Raw genomic sequence first — 23,510 nt, 5'->3', positions numbered from 1 at the left:
TAAGTGGCTAATTCGGCTAAACCCAACTTAAATATAATCGTTCCCCTCCTCTTTCAGCACAGCCCTGCTGGGTCAACTGGTTATGACATTGTCCCTCTAAATCATAGGTCTCGGGTTCAATCCCCGCCTAGGCCGTTTTACGCTTATATTTCTTTTTTCTACTTCCGCTACTCGGAAAATTCCGGAAAAATATCTAAAAATTCCAGAAAAATCCTAGAATATTTCTAAAATAAATTTGGGAATTTTTTTCGGGCTTTACAATCGATCCACGGATCGATCCAGCGCTTATCGCGCGAAGCAGCCGCGTCCCAATCGATCCACTGATCGATTGGGACCTCTGGATCGATCCACGGATCGATCCAGAAGCTCTCTGTTCGCTGGGACAGGTTTGGATCGATCCACTGATCGATCCAGAGCCTGGATCGATCCACGGATCGATCCAGCACTTGATTTTTGTCCAAAACCAAGTCCCAAACATCCCAAACCAACATCCGGTCAACCTTGACCTGTTGGTATGTCATGCCTAGCATCTAGTCACTCCCTTGACCTACTAGGACTCCCTTACCAAGTGTCCGGTCAATCCCTTTGACCCACTTGGACTTTTCTCTGTGCCAAGTATCCGGTCAATCCCTTTGACCTACTTGGACTTTTCTTTCATGCCAAGTATCCAGTCAATCCTTTGACCTACTTGGACTTCCCAGCACTAGATGTCCGATCATCCTTGATCCATCTGGATTTTCCCTTGCCGGCTTCACTCACGGGACTTTCACCTAGCTTCACTCACTAGGGTTTTCCATCCGCCTAGCTTCACTCACTAGGACTTTCACCGCGCTTCACTCAGGGATTTCCATCGCCTAGCTTCACTCACCAGGATTTCCATCCGCTAGCTTCACTCACTAGGACTTTCACCGGCTTCCTCACTTTCCATCCGCTAGTTTCACTCACTAGGACTTCCTTCTGCCTGGCTTCACTCACCAGGACTTTTCTTCTGCCTGGCTTCACTCACCAGGACTTTCATTTTGCCTAACATCCCAGTTAGGACTTCCCAGTCAAGTATCCAGTCAACCTTGACCTACTTGACTCTTCTTCAATCAATATCTTATTGTCAAACATCTAAACCCAAACCAAGACTCAGCTTGGTTACCCAGGTCAACCTTGACCTGAGGGATATTGCACCAACAACAAGAATATGGAATTAGCCCTGAAGGAAATGGAGATTTGAAGCTTGAGCATGCTCATACTTTAGGGCTCTGATACCTGAACAAAATAATCTGGATAACTTAAAATCTATTTAACCTCATGCTTGGACTTAAAGACCAACTAAAATAAATAACCTAAATCAAACAATTTGGCTCCAAAATTAAAAAAAAAAAAAATCTAGCTAAGTTTTCCTAACTTTAGTTAGGTATGTCTTTCTAAATACAACTAAGTCTCAAAAGTGGCTAAAGGCATCATTCGAAATCATCCATATATTAGCCTTTTAAACTTAGGTGAAAAATATTCCGTTTAACTAAGTTTCACAAGCCTTCTTCTTCCTTCTCTCAAAAAGATTATTTTCTTAAAATCTTAAAACTTGCTTTCAACTGATTTTTGATATATGGCAAAGGGGGAGAGTAAAAGAAAATTCAAAGAATTAAAGAAAATTGAAAGAAATTCAAATTTTAAAAAGTGAGCTTTTATTAAGGGGGAGTCTTTATATTAAGGGGGAGCTCTGCACTTAATTTAGCTCTGCACTTAACTATCATTATGCTTGTATTTTCATGCTTAGCTTTTAATGGCATTATTTTCTTAACTTTGAATTTTTGTTGCCATAATCAAAAAGGGGGAGATTGTTGGTGCAGGAAGCATCTGACGATCGAACCTAAGTTTTGATAATGGCAAAGGGATTCAAAGTTAAGATTCTCTGTTATCTAACATATTGAATGAGTGTTTCAGGAAAGTCCTAACTGCGGTTAGGCAGGGAAAAATCCTAAGGGGGGGGGGAACCTTAGGTCCTAGGGGGTGGTAACCCTAGGTGAAGGAAAATCCTAAGGGGAGGTAACCTTAGGTCCTAGGGGGTGGTAACCCTAGGTGAAGGAAAATCCTAAGGGGAGGTAACCTTAGGTCCTAGGGGGTGGTAACCCTAGGTGAAGGAAAATCCTAAGGGGGGGTAACCTTAGGTCCTAGGGGGCGGTAACCCTAGGTGGAGGAAAACCCTAAGGGGCGGCAACCTTAGGTCCTAGGGGGTGGTAACCCTAGGTGGAGAAAAACCCTAGGGGGCGGTAACCCTAGGTCCTAGGGGGTGGTAACCCTAGGCGGAAAGCCCAGTTGGTCTGGAGGACCGGACTGGCATAAGGTAAATCTCCTGAGTGGAGTAGGTGAGGACGCGTTCCCCTAGAGGGAACAGTAGGCGTCGGGTCGACCTAGGGTTTCCGGTCGGAAATCCGAAGTCAGACCCGGACAGTCCGGAGACTGTCATAATATTCTTTATCATATTTATACTGTTGTTTTATGCTAACTTTGTGTTGTAGGTGTTAGAGTGTATACTAAAAGCCTAGCTTTTGGTATAAACATTTATCTAGAAATAAGAATCACATTGGTCAAATGTCTACATTTATGATAAATGTAGTTGTTCAATTAATTTATATTATAGATAACATGGTGTGTGGTGTCACACACAGAGGATCATGTTATCAGTATCTTATAAATTATTAACAGTAGCTCACGACCATAATGGAAAGGAACAAACCATTGGAAGGTCGTAGTGTAATTAGGTATCAGTTTATCTTGACTGTATAATTACACTAGTACACTCAGAGTGTATTGAGTAGGACCATTTGAGGTCGTTTCTTTTATACTGACTTTATAAAGAAACAAAGACCTCGGTTATTATGGAAGTGTGTGCTCTTAATCCTAATATAATAACAAGCACATATATTTGATATTTATTTCTTTAATTTATCAATGGGTGAGATTTAGTTCGATAAATCAATAAGCCCGATAAGTTGGGAAATGGTATCACTTATAGTGTGTGTTGTTGATTATAAAAGGAAACTATGTCCTAGAGATACTAGGTTGATAATGTCCTCAAGAGGAGCTCATAAGGATTGTCATGTTAAACCCTGCAGGTGGACTTAGTCCGACATGATAATAAGGTTGAGTGGTACTACTCTTGGACTAAGATATTAATTAAATGAGTTGTCAGTAACTCACTTAATTAGTGGACATTCGATATCTTAAACACAGGGAGACTAACACACTCATAATAAGAAGGAGCCCAAAAATATAATTTGGGATTGGTGCGGTAGTTCAATAATAGTTCTCTAGTGGAATGAATTATTATTGATAAAATTAAGTTGTGTGTTCGGGGCGAACACGAGATGCTTAATTTTATCGGGAGACCAAAACCAATTCCTCCTCTCGGTCCCTATCGTAGCCTCTTATTTATAGGGTACTATACCCACCTTCATACCCATGAGAAAGGGGCCGACCAAGCTAGCTTGTGGTTCAAGCTAGGGCCGGCCAAGCCTTGGTTCATGGGTGGCCGGCCCTAGCTTGAACCCAAGCTTAGGTGGCCGGCCCCCATTAAATTAAAAAGAATTTTAATTTTAATTTTTATTATGTGAAAGATACAATTTATTACAGAGAATTAAAATTAAAATATCTCTCTTTAAAAAGATCTACAAAAAGATTAAAAGAAAGAGATTAGATCTCTTTCCTTATTTGTAGATTGGAAAGATATTTTATTTTTTCTCTCTGAAAAATTATTCACATGTTGAAAATTAAAATTATAGAAATTTCTTTTTATCAACCATGAAGGTATTTTAAAAGGAAATTTTATTTTTTAAAATTTTCCAAAGACAAAAAAGGAAGTTTTAATTGTTGATTAAAATTATCCTAATTGCTCTACATGAGGTGGCCGGCCACATACAATTAATTAGGAAAATTTATTTAATTTTTTCTTAATTAATTGTTGTTAAGGAAAGTTAAGGAAATTTTATTATAAATAAATTTCCTTATTTGCCAAAGCCAAGGAATATAAAAGAAGGGGTAGGGGTGCCTTCATGGTGAACAACCTCTATTATTTTTCTCCCTCTTTTCTTTGGTGTGGTGGCCGGCCCTTCCCTTTTCTCTCTTCTCCTCTTGTTGGCCGAAACCTATCTTCTTGGTGGAGCTTTTGTTTGTGGCCGGATCAAGGAAGGAGAAGAAGGAGAGAAAGCAAGTCTCATTTCTAGCATCCCTTGGAGCATTGGTGGTGGCCGAAATTATTCATCCTTGAAGAAAATTATTGTGGCCGGCCATCCTCTTCCTTTCTTCCTCTTTTGTGGTGGCCGAAACTTATCTCTTGTTTGGAGTTCTTGTGGTGGCCGGATACTACTTGGAGAAGAAGAAGAAGAAGGAGAGAAAGCTTGTATCCCTTGGAGCTTGGTTGGTGTTTTGTTCTTCGTCGTTGGTGAAGCTTCTTTGTGTTGGCCGAACCTAGCTAGGAGAAGAAGAAGGTGCTTGGTGGTTTCTCATCTCGGAAGATCGTTGCCCACACAACGTCCGAGATTAGAAGAGGAATACGGTAGAAGATCAAGAGATTTTTCTACAAGGTATAAATAGTAATTTTTCTTTCCGCATCATATTAGTTATTTATGGAAATAATACCAAATACAAGAGGCTTACGATTCTAGAATTTCGAATATGTTTTTCGATGTTGTGTTCTTTTATTTTTTCTTTTCCTTGTGATTTGATTGTTCTTTTCGGTTAACCTAAAGTTATTTTAGGAAATTAAATATTAGCTTTCTATAAAAGGTTTTGTCTAATCGGTGGTGGTTGCTCCCATATCCAAGAAAGCCGTGTGCCTCGCCACGTCAGTACTGGGAACCAATTATGGAAATTAATATTTAATGGAATTAATAACTTAAGGTGATTTGGGTCGAACGTGTTAAGTTCCGCAGGAGATCCAAGTCAAAACCTAAAAGAACAAATAGATTAAGTTTTGGATCAAACGTGTTAAGTTCCGCAGGCGATCCAAAATTTAATTTAAAAGAACACATGGTAGCTAGGAAAAGGTTCAGACCTTTGTACAAAATTTTTGTACAGTGGAACCTCTAGGTTTTCCGAGTAGCAACCAACAGTAGGATATTGTTTGGGACTAACATATCTCGCAGGTACAAAATAATGATATTTTCCCTCGGATAAACAGTGTCCGAGGTGCCTCCATGGAGCTTGGAGGCGCCTCGGGTGCAAAACCTGAAGCTGGCTGCGAAGTGGAGCTGGTGGCGCCTTCATAGGGATTGAAGGCGCCTTGGACCATTGAAGGCGCCTTGGAGCTTTGATGAAGGCGCCTTCAGGTTAGGATAAGCAGTAGTCAGCGGAGGTTATCACAGCGCAGGAACAGGGATAAATTTTGGGGTTCAAGGCGCCTTGACTGGCACTGGAGGCGCCTTGAACGTCCAATAAAAGGACATCTCGACCAGCAGCTTGAATCATCGTCTTCCAAGTGAACTGTCTGCTACAAGCTGCCTACGAGACGATCCCGAAGTGCTGTAACGACACCCCGACAACCCGGAGCTTCAGATTTAGTCTTTTGTTGTCGGTATAATCTTTTTACTGCTTTGAATTGTAATTAGTTTGTAATAGTTTTTACGAGCTTATAGTTGTTGCCCACGGAAAGCGATCAAGGATCGCGGGCCTTCGAGTAGGAGTCGCCTTAGGCTCCGAACGAAGTAAATTCTTTTGTGTCTCTGTGTGCTTGTTTTCTTTATTCCGTTGCGTTTTAACTCTTACGAATTTGATAATCGAACGATTTAGCCACGAGTGCTATTCACCCCCCCTCTAGCACGTCTCGATCCAACAGAGGGCACCCTCAACGCTGATTTTTTCAGCGAACAAAAGCTTCTGTCCGCATCATTTTGTCACGATTTGAGTCACGTCGAGGCGCCCCTTTCAACCTGATTTCCCTCCCTTCAACCCTATTAACACCTCAAGATACCTCCTAGGTATACCTCATTTCATTTTATTTGTTTGTATATATTTTTATGTGCATTTTTATTATATATGTGCATGTATACAAATAGGAAAAGACGGATCGTAGACCTTGCTTCCAGTAGTACCCCATCCACTGATGCTAAATTTCCTACTGAGCGACATAAACTAGAGTTCATTAGGCATACCTTTTCCCCATTAAAGTGTAGATATTTAAGCAAATCCTTTTTCGATAAATATTGTACATCTATCACCCAGATGATTGAGCATTACCAGCTAGATAAGCTGGTTTACTGTAGCCATGCAATTAATCATGATTTGTGTACTCAATTTTATAATAATCTAGATAGAGTAGATAATCTGACTTACTCCACCAGAGTTGGTGGAAGGGATTTTCAGTTTTCTCCCACCCTTTTATGCACTAGTCTAGGACTTAGGCCATCCACATGTTCATTTTTGTATTACCTTAGTAGGGACCTGCCATTTGGTGAGCCATACTCCTATATTACCTTAGATACTATCTATGTGTATATTTTTGGGGAGGAGAGACCACCTGTAGTGACTGACTTCAGGTCACTCTCTCTTAGGGTCCAGGACTATATCATGTATTGGGTCTTGACTTCCTGCATTTTGCCGATCCCATCTCGGAACGTTTCGACGATGCACCCTTCTCACTCCTTTTTATATGCCCTCTGTCAGCGTTTGGATATAGATATAGCATTACATATGTTTCATAACATTATACATGCATTCGGTCTTATCACTAGACTCGAGATCCATATGCTCTATTGTCATGTCTTGACATATATGTATTTGACCTTAGGGATAGACACGACCTAGTGGAGGGTTACTTCCCTTAGTCCTTATGACGAGTTCGGTCAGCGCCATTTAGCCTTAGTGCATATAGACATTACCGCTCAGGGGATCATAGCCTGGAGAGGTGGGTCGCAGCTAGCTGCTCCAGCAGGAGATGAGTTTTATGTCCCGGCCGAGGGAGAGGAGTGGTTAGAGCTTACGAAGGCAGAGATCTTTGAGCATCCTCCTTCTCCAGCATAGCCCTCAACCTTGACCCGACCCTCGACTTCACTATCCGTCGAGGATCGACTCACTCATCTGGAGGAGTCCTCTGCGTAGTTATTATAATCAGTCTCGGATGGTTTCAACACACTCCGGGGGAAGATGACTGCTCTCTGGGATGACATGACTACCAGACTTGAGCAGATCCTTTAGACTCTACGGGGCCCTGAACGACCATGACCATCACCTACTGATGATGCTCTAACTTGATCAGACTATATACTTTCCTATGCATTGTACATGATTGACATATTATTTATAGACAGTTCGGTTTGGTTTGTTTGATAAACATGCTTTATAGACTTGCATTTTTTTACTTTTCAAAATTCCTTTCAAGTTTTTTTTTAACTTCTAGGAAAAATATTTTTTTTAAAAAAAGTTTTCAATTTTCTTAGTATTTCAAAATTTGGACTTAGCCTAGGCATCTAGCCCTAGAAAGTATGTACCCCTAGGTTTCAGCCAGAGCATTTCACAAGCACACTAGAATTACCTTGCTTGTGTATGAAAAATACTTAGAATGATTTGAGATGCATAGGGTGCTGCCTGGACTTTAGAATACTTATGTCTGTGCATCAACATAAGTTTGAATATTAAATATCAAATTCATATTAATCAAATTAAGTTATCCATGCTTAGTCAAACTAACTGGGCCACTTGCTTAATTTGACTAACCAAGTGAAAGCTACTGCCTCATGGCAAATAGCTAGTAGCTAAAGGTTAGACATTTGTTAAGGAAGACGTTTATTTTCTTTTTAACACTCATGCTTGGACTTTAGGACTTTGAATGCTAGCATTAGTCAAAGGGGAGTGAAAGAAACTAAATTTAAGTTTTTTTTTATAAAATGCCTTTCAAAAGCTTCAAGTGTTTGGTGTTAAACAAATTATTTTTAAGCTTAGAACTTAGTGTTCAAACAAAATTATTAAACTTAGTGTTTATTCAAAATCAATTTTTATTTAAAATCATTTTTTAACTTAATGTTGATTTAACATCAATTTTTGAATTAAAATCATTATTAAGCTTAATGTTGAATTAAAATTAGTTTTTAAGCTTAGTATTTATCAAAAGTATTTTTATTAAGAGTTTCTTACTAAATACTTGACTAAGGCGACACTTTTAAAGTTAAGTTTTTAATCAACTTGTACTTACCTAAGTTTCCTTTAAAGCTAAGTTATTTTCAATATTTAGTTAAAGTCTCTTTCAAATTTTTCTTCTTACAAAACTATATTTTTCAAGTAAAGCTACCTTTCAGGGGAGCTAAATCTTTCCTCTTTTTACCTAAATATTTCCATTATTTTCTAAGTAATAATTTTGATATATGGAAAAGGGGAGAGAAATATAAAGTTAAGTAATTAAGGGGGAGAGAAATGTGAAAGTTAAGTGATTAAGGGGGAGATACAACAAGGTGCAACTAAATGTTTATAATGCTTATATTTCTGTGCACCTACATATTTGATTGCACTGCACTTGAATCTATTTTTTGTGCTTGTACGCATTTATACTATTTTTATATTTTACTTAACTTTGAATTTTATTGCCATAATAAAAAAGGGGGAGATTATTGATGTGGAAAGCATCCGACGATCGAACCTAGATTTTGATAATGGCAAAGGGTTTAAAGTTAAGGTAATTGTTGTCTAACATGTTTGAATGAGTTTGCAGGAAAGTCCTAAGTATACTTAGGCAAAAGTCCTAGCTGCGGTTAGGCAGGTTGAAAACCTTAGGAGGTGGTAACCCTAGGTCCTAAGGGGTGGTAATCCTAGGCGAAAAGTCTTGATGGGTCGAGGGCTTTGGGCAAAAGTCCTAGAGTCGGGGACTCTAGGTGGAAAGTCCTGGTGTCACGAACCAGGTGGAAGACTGGACGGGTCGTGGAACGGATGTCGAGCAGAAAGTCTTGGAGCCTCGAGCACTGAGCAAAAGTCCAGTTGGTCTGGAGGACCGGTCTGGCAACAGGTAAATTCTCCTGAGTGGAGTAGGTGAGGACACGTTCCCCGACGAGGGAATAGTAGGCGTCAATTCAACCTAGGGTTTCCGGACGGAAAATCCGAAGTCATAACCGGATAGTTCGGAGACTGTCAAATACTTATGTTTGACTTATTTTGTTGTGCTAAACTTTCTCTTGCAGGATATGTTTTGTATTTTGGACTAACCCATCTTGCAGGGGGTGAAAAAGAAGTAAAAGCCTCGAATGAACAGTCCTGAGGCGGCATCCATGGAGCTTGGAGGCGCCTCGGGTCATTAGTTAAAGACCTTCGCGTAGCAGGGCAGAGGGCGCCTCCATGGAGCTTGGAGGCACCCTGAACGCAAGGCGCGAGGGTGCCTCCATGGAGCTTGGAGGTGCCCTGGACGTTGGTGGAGGGCGCCCTCTATGCGGTTGGAGGCGCCCTTAGACAGATAAGCAGTGAAGGAGTCAAAGCTTATCAACGCTGCATTTTTGACGGGGTTGAGAGCGCCCTCCACAGGCTTTATAAGGCAAGTTCGAGCAATAGCAAGAAGATAACAAGAACTCGCAACCATTCTTCCATGTGCTGCTCAAAGGACGATCCGATAAAGCTGTAACAAGACACCGATGACCCGAAGTTTCAAAATTCTGTGTTTTCCATTGTCAGTATAATTTTATTACTGCTTTACTTGTATTTCAAGTTGTAAATTTCTGAGCTTATAGTGATTGCCCAAAGTAAATACTCAACGAGCGTGGGCCTTGGAGTAGGAGTCGCCTCAGGCTCCGAACAAAGTAAAACCCTTTGTGTTTGTGTGTTTGCAATTGTTTCATTTATTCCCGCTGCGTATTCTACTCGATAGTTCCAAAATGAACGTGAAAGCCACGCCAACTTCTCCCCTCCTTCCCTCCAATCATCCTTTGTAGCAGGCGTCGACGTTACAGGTCGTAGTATAAATCCTTCCTTCCTTCTACGACCACCATTCTAAGTAAGCTACTACAAGTTGTAGCAGTTATCTGGATAGTTAGCTGTGAAGTTGCTGCTGCAATGTTTAGCAGCAAAGCAAAGGTGTTGCATCAGCAAAAAAAATTTCAAATAATTTTTTTACCAAGTTGATATACATCAACTTAAATAATTTTAGGGGTAATATCTGTTAGAAAATGTAGCTGCTACAAAAACGACTTAGCAAGTGGCTGCTTGCTACACATCGTAGCAGCTACATGGACAGTTAGCTGCTACAAGGTGTAGTAGTTAACTGTCGAAGTAGCTACTACAACATGTAGCAGCTACCTTTCCAAGTGGCTACAGCCTGCAGGCATTTGTAGCAGGCGTCGTCCTTGCATGTTATATCATTAATCCTTCTAATATATGTTCGGATCATGATGGAAAATAACAAATTAAAATGAAACGAATTACCATTGTGTATGAAATAGAAGGAATTAAAGATGTCGTCCTTACGATCGAGATTGAAGAGAGGTGGTAAGCACAACAATAGCTGTGTGTTGTCGGTGAAGGAAGAGACGAGAGCGAGAGAGAGAGCGGCGCCGAGCCAAGTAGCTTGTAGCACATTTGCTTTACTTTCCCGGCAAGAGCGCGAGGTTCGACGGACGACGAAGAAAGAAGGCGTGAGAGAGAGAGAGCGGTGAGGGAAATTTAGAAATTGGAAAATTTCGCTCGATGATATTTTGAAAAGAAGGCCGAAAGGGAGAGAGAATAAATAAAATATTTTTTTTACAAAGAAATCTAATACCACGTCTTCGCATCGCTCATGATCGCGCACAAAGCGTCTCTTAACATATCAAAATTTTCTCTCTCTTTTTCTCTCTCTCTCTCTCTCTCTATATATATATATATATATATATATATATATATATATATATATGCCTCGTGAGACAAGTTGCCTAACCTACAACCTAAGATTGAATTTGTTTGAGATTTTCCAATCCATCAGCATAGTAGACTGGCCTGCCCCGTTCTGCTCTATCATATGGTATGATGGATATTTGATCGATTAACCAACTCCGTCATTGATATGTTTGATAGTATTATTCATGAGATCATACTTGATAATGAGTGGAGAGTTGACGTAGAAAATTAACCCAGCAAAAGAGGCAAAATTAAAGCCGATAAATGACGCAATAGAAAAAAAAGGTCGAGCCTTACAAAAAATATGGAATCGTGATATTGCTGACCCTCAACGTGACGGCCATAGAAGGGAGGTTGATCGTGAGCACAAGTATTTTATATAGGATGTAATCAAATTGAATTGAGTCGAACTTTTAAATATTTAAATTTAATTTATTTATAATTAAATTAAATTTAAATTTTATTTTATAAATATATTCATGACCTACAAACTTATTCAAACCTCACTCGCTACTGATAAATTACATGTATTTATCATCTATGTCAAATCCTGGGACAAGGTTAAACTTTACACGTTACTCTGAAAGGCAGAATGGAGAGGAAAAAATAATATTCGAAGTAGGAAAAAAAAATTCAGGAAATCGGAAGGTGAAAAAAAATCTTAGGAGAAAAAAAATACAAAATAAAAATTGAAAGAGAAACACAATTGAAGAAAAAAATCACACACAAAAACTTCGGTCTAGTGATCCCATGGGTGCAATGACTGCACGAGACTGTGCGACCGTGTGAGGCAATCTCACATGGGCCCATTGATCGCGGTCATAAAGGGATGTCATCTGAGGAGATCGAATTCTCTGGATTATTTTTTATGGTCCAGAAGATGATCCCTTTATATGTATTGATGGAGATGAATGATCTTCATCTTTTTATAAGCAAGGATCATCCATTCCATTAATACATGTAAAATGATCATCCTCTATATCACAAAAAATGATCCATGATCTGCTCTCTCATATGAGGCGGTCGTTCAAGGCCATTGTTTGCGATTGCACGAGATCCGATTGCGAGTTAGGAAGAATTTGATTACACATAATTGTGATGGAGGAAATTATTTTTAGCCTGATTTAGGCCCATTTAGTAAACAAAAGAATAAAGGAATGTAATTTATTCTTTTTTACAAAATAAATAGTAAAAATTTTTCCACCGTGAGAATCTTATTATAATTTTTATTTCCGTCTAAATAAATAAATAAACATGAATATTAATGTCTCACAAGTTTTTCTCTTAAGTGTGTTCGGTTTGACAATAAAAGTATGAAAAGGATACTTCATCCAAGTTTTTTCATCTAAAAATTTAAATTATAGTACTATTATAGTAATTTTGATTAAAATTACTATAATCTGTAATAATTTTATTCAAAATTATTATAAATAATTATCAGATGTGATCCTCGCTCCCCAGATTCTTATGTCTCTATGTCCCTTTATCGATCGGATGGTCATGATATCTTCATGATTTGCACTACATCTTTGAGATATGATATAATCCGTTTGATCGATAAAGAAAAATCGGGACACAAGAATCTGGAGACAGAGGATCTCATCTCAATAATTATGATCAAATTATTCTATATTATAATAGTTTTGATCAAAATTATTATAAAAAAATTATTTTAATATTGTTATAATAATTTTAATCAAAACTTGGGTATTATTTTTGATTATTTTTTTAACCTCGTCCAAAACTCTTGAATAACAAGATTTTATATATTCCTTTATAAGATCGTGCAACCACATATGAATCAACAAAGTATATTCAAATGATTCAACACAGTGTTGATGTAATCGATTTCAGGTCAAGGTCGATCAAATTGATCAAGATAAGGTTAACCCAAGTTTAGATTTGATATTTGATCAATATATTAGTAAGATGTCACATAGATTAAAATTGATTGGATACTTGACGATGTCAGAAGTCCAATAAGGAGTTGACACAAGAAGTCAAGTAGATCAAGGTTGATCGGATACTTGATGATGTCTGAAGTCCAACATGGCATTGGTTGGTATGAGGAGAGAAAAGTATAGGTATAATAGTTGATTGAACATGTGGTGATCAGAAAACCAACAAGAAGTTGACATGAAGACGAGAAGTCTAAGTGGGTCAAGGTTGACCGGATACATGACGATTGGAAATCCAATAGAGAGTTGACATGAGAAGAAAAAAGTCCAAGTGGGTCACGGTTGACTAGACACTTAGTAATCGGAAGTCTAACAGGTAGTTAATTAGAGAAAAGTCCAATTGAGTCATGGTTGACCAGACATTTGGCGATCGAAAGTCCAATAGGGAGTTGACATGAAGTGTGAAGTCCCGACAGGTCAAGATTGATCAAATGTCAAATAACGAGGAAGTTTGGACAGAGCAAACTTTTGAAAACCATAACTTTTGACTAAGATATCAAAACAAGTTAATTTTTGGTGCAAAACGGATCTCATTTAGTCGATATTTTTACTTGGTTAGTCGATTACACCAATCAATTGCTAGCTTCTAATCGATTGGACCAATCAATCGATAGCTTATTTCTAGCGAACAAAATGCTTCTGACTAATCGATTGGTAAGGTAAAAAAAAATACCATTATGTAGATTTAAACGATCGGATCCAACGTGACAATCAATTGTTGTGTTATATTTGAGATGCATCCTAAGACAATCACCTTAGATATTATATTATTTATTGGATAAATAAATTCACTATTTAAGTGTGTATTCTCTCTATATATGATATTGATATGAAATTCAATTAATGAAGTCTACAATACAATGCATAGCATGAGAGAAGTTATGATTGAATTACAATTAGTGGATATCTCTCTATGTGTAATTATATACGTATTGAAAGATTTTCTAGTCGATGAATTGATAAGATTGAATATTATCAATTCTGTAAGACTAGTATATGTTATACTCCTTGGTTTATCCAAGCAGTCAATTCTCATTGATTTGAAACATTAGAATGTTGAGAGTTAACATATGAATATTGGTTAAGGGTAACTAGTTCATTGAATGTGACCTGCTATAATACTTCATATGATTCTATATATGTCTATGAAGATTTCATTGCAGCTCGAATGCAAGTTTTCTTTGACTTGAGATATTCAAGTCATCTTGGTCATGAAGACTTATGCTTTGACATCTTAAGCAAACATCTCATTGAAGGTGCAACTCTGGGATGATTGGGTATAAGTCAAAATGCATGAAAGTATTTGAATAGTCCACAAATAATTCACCACTCCCTTTTATAAGGAGATGTATACCTTATGGCTTGTTGTTAGGATTATTACTCATAAGTCTTTGGCCAAAGCATTACACGTCAAGAGGATAGTCTTCTTAGATATGTGTTTGTGTAATTTGAAGCCACAGGACAAGGAACTACTATTTGGGCTAGGTGCGACGTAGTCAGCCTAGTGGGGACTGATACATAGACCATGTTCTGAACCAAGTGAATATAACTATCTTTGTTGAAATATTTCAGAATAGTTCTGGGATCAACTGTGATTTTTCAATTAATTGAGGTTCATGATGTATTAGTAGGTGTCATTCATGATCGATCTATAATTAATGATTAATTATGGATGCCCAACATAACCATGAACTTATTAGGTCACACACACTTCGAGTATATCTGAAAGACTTAAAATAAGTTTGAGAATTTAATTTTTTTTTTTATATTGAGAGATACTAAGTCTGGTATGACCAAATGAGAAGCAAATATGAAAGATATTTGTTGGACGGAAATGATGGTGGATCACACCTCTTGTAGGTAAGATTAGATTCATTATAGTTTAATAATAAACCAAATTAGTTTAGTTTAGCTATAAACCAAAATTGATTTGGTTATAAAACAATATGGTTTGATTTTCAACCAAGCTTAATGTTAATGGATTAAGTTGCTATTGGGTCTTAGGTTTGGGAGATAATTTACTCCCTAAGTCATATGAAGAGGTATATAAATACCCCTCCACAAGAAGAAGAAAGAATTAATTATTTATAAAAGAGGATTTCGTAGAGGAGTTCGAACACCGATTCTTAAAATTATTGAAGGGAAAGTGCTACTGTATTCCATATCTTCATAAAGCAATCCAAAATAATCCAACAGTGAACATAACAAAAATCATTTGGGTAAATTGTTGTTTATATTGTATTTCATTCTTATTTTGTGTGTTTGTGTTGCTTGTTAAAAGAACAGGTTTGTTTATATTTTGTAGATGAAGAATGACATAATCAAGCGAATTGTTATTCACCCCCTCTAGTGACGGCAACGGTCCCAACAAGTTTTAAGTGTTGATTATTTTGTGCATTAAGCACCTATACTTTTTAACCATGAACAAATTGTTTTCTGGGCTTCAAATTTACTGATCCTAAAAGTACTGCAAGACTGGATTAAGGGCATTGCATTGACATCACAAGCTGTGCATATATTCAACCATTGCATCCAATAATAATAGTTAGTAGTTAGAACTATTTTATTTCAATGTTTTGAGTCGATGTGCACTTCTCTTAGTCATTTGGGTTTTATTTAAAGATTTATGCTACTGTAATACCCCGGTTCTGAGATTCTGGTTAAATATGACTTAAAAGGTTAGATGGTACTATCCATATCACCAAGGTGCACCTTCCTTTTCGGAAGCCCAAACTTAAGAACTCCAAAGTTAAGCGTGCTTGGCTTGGAGAAATCTGAGGATGGGTGATCTCCTGGGAAGTTTTCCAGGGTGCGTGCGAGTGAGGACAAAGCACGCTGAAAGGACCTCCGGTGGTCTGTGGAGTTAGTCATCAAACCGATAGGTAATTCTGGTGTCGTTCTTGGTTCGGTCCGGGGGGGGGGGCCCGCCCCGGCCGGGGCGTTACAGATGGTATCAGAGTGACCTTGCGACCGTGAGTGCGCCTGTGGTAGGAGCACCTAGGGCATCACCTAGCGAGGGAGATTCTGGGATTTGTTTGTGGTGTGATTTGTGGTTACACAACGAGGACGTTGTGTCTTTAAGTGGGGGTGATTGTAATACCCCGATTCTGAGATTCTGGTTAAGTATGACTTAAAAGGTTAGATGGTACTATCCATATCACCAAGGTGCACCTTCCTTTTCGGAAGCCCAAACTTAAGAACTCCAAAGTTAAGCGTGCTTGGCTTGGAGAAATCTGAGGATGGGTGATCTCCTGGGAAGTTTTCCAGGGTGCGTGCGAGTGAGGACAAAGCACGCTGAAAGGACCTCCGGTGGTCTGTGGAGTTAGTCATCAAACCGATAGGTAATTCTGGTGTCGTTCTTGGTTCGGTCGGGGGGGGCCCGCCCCGGCCGGGGCGTTACTGTTGGAAAAAATTGAATGAAAACGCGACGTGTGGGTTGTAGTCCCACAACGATTGCAAGCAAGGCTTTCCGACTGATTGGGAACGAAGGGGGTTGGAAATCTAGGGCCCGGACGACAACAACCCGAGGGGTAATTTTGTGAACCCCATTATTTGTTATATCAGTCAAACAACTTGTTGGCCAGCATACAAGATATGGAAAATTGTCAGCTTGCTTACACGCCACGTGGCACGTTTACTTGTGCCACATGGCAAACAAGGCCACATGATAAACAAGCTTGCAAGCCACAACGTGGCTTGCTTGCAACCACCAGCAAGCCACGTTGTGGCTTGCTGGCCAATGAAAGCCAACAGCAAGCCACGTTGTGGCTTGCTGTGCTTGCAAGCCAAGCTTGCACAAGGTCTATATAAGACCTTGAGCACAGAAACGAAGGAGAGCACAAGAAACAGCTTCAGTGAGTTTCGTGTGGAAAACTAAGCTTTGTGTGCACGTGCTTCCCTTCCACTTTGAATCCCCATGTTTCTTTCCCTTCTGTTGTGCACTTCTTTTGCTCAACAGAAATAGTGATAGTTTTCGGAGCTAGTTCAGATCGTCACGACAACCAGTGCTCGGTTGTACTCGTGATCCTGCCGTTTTATCCTGGGAAACAGAGGCCGAATCTGTTTTAAGGAGACAGCGCTCTGCTGGACTCGGCATCCACTCTGAGTTCGTGTTGCAGCTCTCGACATCCTGTCAGCAACTCTTAGCACAACGTGGCGCTGCTCGACAACTCACGGTGTCCACGACTCATCTACTCGGCACGTGGCTCGGCTCGCTAGAGTCGACAGTTTGAGATTATCTGCTCAAACCTACTTGATTGTAAGTTCTTGTGACTTTGGTATTTACTCAGAAGAGTTGCAAAATCACACTGATTGTAACGGGTTTTTCCCAACAAACTTAAAACAGACTCGTTCTGTTGATATGGCGGCAGAAAATGTTGAGATGCAACAGGCTCAACATGTGCCGGCCTCCTCTGCCCCGATTGGGAATGTGCCAATCAATCACGGGGAAAAGCCAGAAAAATTCACAGGAGTGAATTTCAAGCGGTGGCAGCAGAAGATGTTCTTCTACTTAACCACGCTAGGTCTGGCACGTATCTTGACCGAAGAAATTCCCAAGGTTGTTAAGGGTGTAGATGAGGTAAACACCCTCCTTCTGCTCGACAAATGGAACGAGTCTGAGTTCCTCTGTCGAAACTACATCCTTAACAATCTTGCTGACTCACTCTATCTTGTGTATTGTGAGATAAAAACGGCAAAGGAACTGTGGGAATCTCTGGACAAGAAATATAAATCGGAGGATGCTGGGACCAAAAAGTTTATTGTTGGTCGTTTCCTGGACTATAAGATGAGTGACTCGAAGTCTGTAATCAGTCAAATCCAGGAGCTTCAAGTACTCTTACAAGAAATTCACTCAGAAGGTATGACTCTGAGCGAAACCTTCCAAGTGGCAGCTATCATCGAAAAGCTACCAACTGGCTGGAAGGACTTTAAGAATTATCTGAAGCACAAGCGGAAGGAAATGAACCTGGAGGAACTTGTTGTTCGCCTTCGTATAGAAGAAGCCAACAAGAATTCGGAGAGAAAACTGTTCTCTCAGGCTACTGTAAAAGCCAATGTTGTTGAGCACGGACAAAGCTCAAAACGGAAGCATCCAAAATCTTCCACGACGCAACCCAAAGGACAAAACATGAAAAAGAAGTTCTTAGGGAAATGCTACAATTGTGATCGTATGAGTCACAAGGCTTCAGATTGTAAAAGGCCAAAGAAGAAAAAACCTGAGGCCAACCTGGCGGGAGAACAGGATATGGATCTCTGCGCTGTGATTTCTGAAGTGAACCTAATAGGTTCTAATCCTCGGCAATGGTGGATTGATACTGGAGCCACCAGATATGTGTGCTGCAACAAAGAGCTGCTCCACAACTTCGAACAAGTTACTGGAGATAAACTGTTCATGGGGAACTCAGCAACCTCGGACGTCATAGGCCAAGGAAAGGTGGTGCTGAAGATGACCTCGGGCAAGGACCTCACTCTGAACAATGTGCTGTACGTTCCGGAGATTCGGAAGAATCTAGTGTCCGGATCACTTCTGAGCAAGCATGGCTTTCGCATTGTTTTTGAGTCGGACAGAGTTGTATTGTCCAAAAATGGAGTGTTTATAGGAAGAGGCTATGTATCTGATGGGCTGTTTAAGCTCAATGTAATGGTCATTAGGCCCAAGATAAATAAAAATGAGAGCTCTTCCACTTATATGCTTGAGTCTTCGTGTTTGTGGCATGGTAGACTAGGACATGTTAACTACGATGTGTTGCGTAGATTAATAAACATGCAAAGCATACCTACATTCCACCTTGACCCAAAACACAAGTGTGAGATTTGTGTTGAAGCAAAAATGACAAGGTCATCCTTTCAACATATTGAAAGAAGTAATGAACCACTTGACCTAATCCACACTGATGTGTGCGACCTAAAAGGTACGCCAACACGTGGTGGTAATAAATATTTCATCACTTTTGTAGATGATAACACAAAATACTGTTATGTGTATCTTCTCAAAAGTAAGGATGAAGCTATAGAGAAATTTGCTCTCTATAAGAATGAGGTTGAAAACCAACTAATAGGAAGATTACCGAGGCGGTGAATATGTGTCACCGTTCGCTGAGTTGTGTGCTGAACATGAGATCAGACACGAAACAACGGCTCCTTATACTCCTCAGCAAAATGGAGTTGCTGAGCGAAAGAACCGAACTCTTAAGGAGATGATGAATGCTCTTCTCTTAAGCTCTGGATTGCCAGAGTCCATGTGGGGGGAAGCTGTGTTAACAGCTAATTACCTTTTAAATAAGGTGCCCCGAAAGAAAATAGATAAGAGCCCTTATGAGTTGTGGAATGGAAGACAACCGTCCTACAAATATTTACGAATGTGGGGGTGTCTTGCCAAAGTGTTGGTACCTGATCCGAAACAGATTAAGATAGGACCAAAGACTGTTGATTGCATATTTATTGGATATGCACAAAACAGTGCTGCGTATAGATTTTGTGTGTATGAATCACACATACCGGAGATACACAAGAACTCGATAATTGAATCGAGAAATGCCTCGTTCTTTGAGCATGTATTTCCTTTTAAGACCCGAGAGGATGCTAGCTCCTCAAAACGGGCATATGAAACACAAGACGAAGAAAAAAAATGAGGAACCAGTTGAGGTTGAGCTTAGACGGAGTAAACGAGCTCGAGTAGAAAAATCCTACGGATCGGATTTTATCACTTTCATACTAGAAAGTGAACCCCGGAGTTACTCAGAAGCAGTAAGCTCGTCTGATGGACCTCATTGGAAAGAGGCAATTGCATCTGAGATATAATCTATCTTGCAAAATCACACTTGGGAACTTGTGGATCTTCCTCCGGGAAGTAAACCACTAGGGTGTAAGTGGATCTTCAAGAAGAAAATGAAATCAGATGGTACAATCGATAAATACAAGGCCAGATTGGTCATCAAAGGATACCGACAACGAGAAGACCTTGATTACTTCGATACATACTCTCCGGTATCTAGAATAATTTCCATTAGAGTATTATTGGCTATCGCTGCTCTATGGACTCTCGAAATACATCAAATGGATGTCAAGACAGCCTTTCTAAACGGGGATTTAGAAGAGGAAATCTATATGGACCAACCTGAGGGGTTTTCTGTATCAGGACAGGAAAACAAGGTATGTAGATTGGTGAAGTCATTATATGGCTTGAAACAAGCACCAAAGCAGTGGCATGAAAAATTTGATAATGCCATGAAGGAATGTGGATTCAAGATCAATGAATGTGATAAATGTGTCTACATGAGAGCCACAGAGAATGACTATGTCATCTTGTGCCTCTATGTAGATGACATACTTATCATTGGGAGTAATGATAAGATAATCAAATCCACTAAAGACATGTTGAACTCAAGATTTGACATGAAAGACATGCGCCTAGCTGATGTGATTCTAGGAATCAAAATTTTTAGAACGACAGAAGGACTTGTTCTTAATCAGTCCCATTACGTGGACAAGATTCTTGAGAAATTCACCAAGGGTGATACTGCGTTGGCACGAACGCCAATAGATACGAGTCAACATCTATCGAAAAATCGAGGTGAAAGTATCTCGCAGATAGAATACTCTCGAGTGATTGGAAGTCTGATGTACTTGATGAGTTGTACACGACCAGACTTAGCCTACGCAATAAGCAGACTGAGCAGATACACGAGTAATCCCAGTATTGAGCACTGGAAAGGGATAACAAGAGTACTGAGGTACTTAAGGTACACTCGTGAATATGGACTGCAATATATAAGATATCCTGCTGTGATCGAAGGATACAGCGATGCAAGTTGGATATCTGATATACAAGACTCTAAGTCTACGAGTGGATATGTCTTCACTCTAGCTGATGCAGCCATTTCCTGGAAATCTTCTAAGCAAACCATAATAACCAGATCCACGATGGAATCTGAGTTTGTAGCTCTTGACAAATGTGGTGAAGAGGCTGAATGGCTACGACAATTCTTAGAAGATATTCCACGATGGCCAAAACCTGTGCCGGCGATTTGCATACATTGCGATAATCAATCAACAATTGGTCGGGCACAGAGCCATCTGTATAATGGTAAGTCTAGACATATACGTCGTAGACATAATACCATTAGACAACTACTCTCAACTGGAGTTATCAATGTTGACTATGTGAAGTCAAAAGATAACTTAGCGGATCCGCTAACCAAAGGGTTAAATCGAGAGTTAGTTGCAAGCTCATCACAGGGAATGGGCTTGATGCCGTTGTCAGCGATCAGTACAGAGGACACCCAACCTATGCTGACTGGAGATCCCAAGAACTAGGTTCAAAGGGACAACTAATCTGCACTAACTAGACACACTGTAAGGGAAGCCCCATGAAACAGTGACGAGACCAGGATAAGCCGATGGGCTTTTAATGATCAAAAAAGAGTAGAAGGTAACTCTTGAGGGATCACCTATGTGAGAAAGAAGTGAGGCCGCTTCGAAGAGAATTGGAGGCACAATTCTAAGAGCTTCTCACAGAACCAGGCGTGTTCATGGCCAAGAACGAACACACTCATGAGACCTGAACTATATCAGGGAGAGTCTTGGGTAAGATCTGTCCATGCTTATACCAACGGCCAAACAGTTCAAAGACATCACGTCTACTAATTAGCCAGTGAGCAAACAGAGTTTACAAGGGAAGGTTCAAAGGGTAACACCTACCTATCCTATACTCGACTCAACTGTCGAAAACTATCACAAATCCTTGTTTTCATTCATGTGGGGGATTGTTGGAAAAAATTGAATGAAAACGCGACGTGTGGGTTGTAGTCCCACAACGATTGCAAGCAAGGCTTTCCGACTGATTCGGAACGAAGGGGGTTGGAAATCTAGGACCCGGACGACAACAACCCGAGGGGTAGTTTTGTGAACCCCATTATTTGTTATATCAGTCAAACAACTTGTTGGCCAGCATACAAGATATGGAAAATTGCCAGCTTGCTTACACGCCACGTGGCACGTTTACTTGTGCCACATGGCAAACAAGGCCACATGATAAACAAGCTTGCAAGCCAAGTGGCTTCCATGCAAGCCACAACGTGGCTTGCTTGCAACCACCAGCAAGCCACGTTGTGGCTTGCTGGCCAATGAAAGCCAACAGCAAGCCACGTTGTGGCTTGCTGTGCTTGCAAGCCAAGCTTGCACAAGGTCTATATAAGACCTTGAGCACAGAAACGAAGGAGAGCACAAGAAACAGCTTCAGTGAGTTTCGTGTGGAAAACTAAGCTTTGTGTGCACGTGCTTCCCTTCCACTTTGAATCCCCATGTTTCTTTCCCTTCTGTTGTGCACTTCTTTTGCTCAACAGAAATAGTGATAGTTTTCGGAGCTAGTTCAGATCGTCACGACAACCAGTGCTCGGTTGTACTCGTGATCCTGCCGTTTTATCCTGGGAAACAGACGTCCACTTAATCCTCTGAGCACCACGGAGGGGCCGAATCTGTTTTAAGGAGACAGCGCTCTGCTGGACTCGGCATCCACTCTGAGTTCGTGTTGCAGCTCTCGACATCCTGTCAGCAACTCTTAGCACAACGTGGCGCTGCTCGACAACTCACGGTGTCCACGACTCATCTACTCGGCACGTGGCTCGGCTCGCTAGAGTCGACAGTTTGAGATTATCTGCTCAAACCTACTTGATTGTAAGTTCTTGTGACTTTGGTATTTACTCAGAAGAGTTGCAAAATCACACTGATTGTAACGGGTTTTTCCCAACAGTTACAGCTACTATATTGCATTGCCAAGAAGATGCCACTATATATGTATTGTTGTAAAACTTGAGGTTTCTTTTGTTTTTGTTCTATAATATTATTGTAACAAAAGATGATTATGTTCATCCCATATGCCCCTTAGAGTCCGTCCTCAAGTTATAGGGAGGTAAATCACATGATTAACTTATAGCTAACTGCCAAGTTCCTGCAATATCAGTGTTCTAGAATATCATGTTCCTGCATAAGAATGCTATTATGTGGTAAAGAGAGAATCATAATCAACATGATAGGCAGGGTATTGAGTAGTCAAAATGATGTTTAATTGATAAAGAGCCATATATTCAACTCTATTGCTATTGTTTCATTTTCTAGCATTTTCATATATATTGGATATTGTTTAGCAGACAGAGATGCTGTCTTAGAAAGTTCCAACTTGATGAATGCAATCAGATTTTCTGACATAATCGTCTCATCGAGTTGCAAATTGAAGTTCATTGTTATTACCATATATAACCATCTTGAGGTCATCCCTGCTATCCTTTCTTTACCTGCAACTGACACACAGATAAGATAAGACCAAACTAAGCATTGTCGTCAACAAAGGAAACCTTAGTTCTCAGTCACTATTTCATCTATGGAGATTTAGTTGTGATAAGAGAAGATCTTTCTCCTGCATTATCATTTGCAACTAGATACTTAACTAGTGAATTTATATTTATCTCTTCTCCTCAACTTGAATTATTATTTTCCTACGTCTGAAATTCAGTTCCTAGAGAATAGCAAGTTGTATTACAAAATAAATATATGATAACATTATATATTAACCTATGCTATGATCTAGGTATGCCTACCCTAGTGAACATATTTATTGAATGGTTTGGGAAAATTTAAAGGTCACTATCACTATCTGGTTGGTGTTTAACTGCCTGATCCTGTTGAATCATAATCGAAACCAAACAAACTTTCATCCATAAA

The 23,510-nt window shown here is 39.8% G+C and overlaps 1 protein-coding gene across 1 annotated transcript in view; it reads left to right on the top strand.

Annotated features, from left to right (window-relative positions):
* LOC122019546 overlaps positions 1–23,109 on the top strand; it is a 34,954-nt gene extending 11,845 nt beyond the window's left edge. Inside the window, exons 2-5 of the mRNA XM_042577002.1 lie at positions 16,910–17,049; positions 17,137–17,835; positions 17,974–18,076; positions 22,940–23,109. Of these exons, the coding sequence (XP_042432936.1) occupies positions 16,910–17,049; positions 17,137–17,835; positions 17,974–18,076; positions 22,940–23,109 (1,112 nt within the window). The remainder of the gene's footprint in view (positions 1–16,909; positions 17,050–17,136; positions 17,836–17,973; positions 18,077–22,939) is intronic.
* Positions 23,110–23,510: the final 401 nt, after the last annotated feature.

The sequence above is a fragment of the Zingiber officinale genome, chromosome 9A, assembly GCF_018446385.1.
Source record: "Zingiber officinale cultivar Zhangliang chromosome 9A, Zo_v1.1, whole genome shotgun sequence".
Lineage (NCBI taxonomy): Eukaryota > Viridiplantae > Streptophyta > Magnoliopsida > Zingiberales > Zingiberaceae > Zingiber > Zingiber officinale.
This window is presented reverse-complemented; position numbering and strand designations above follow the sequence as displayed.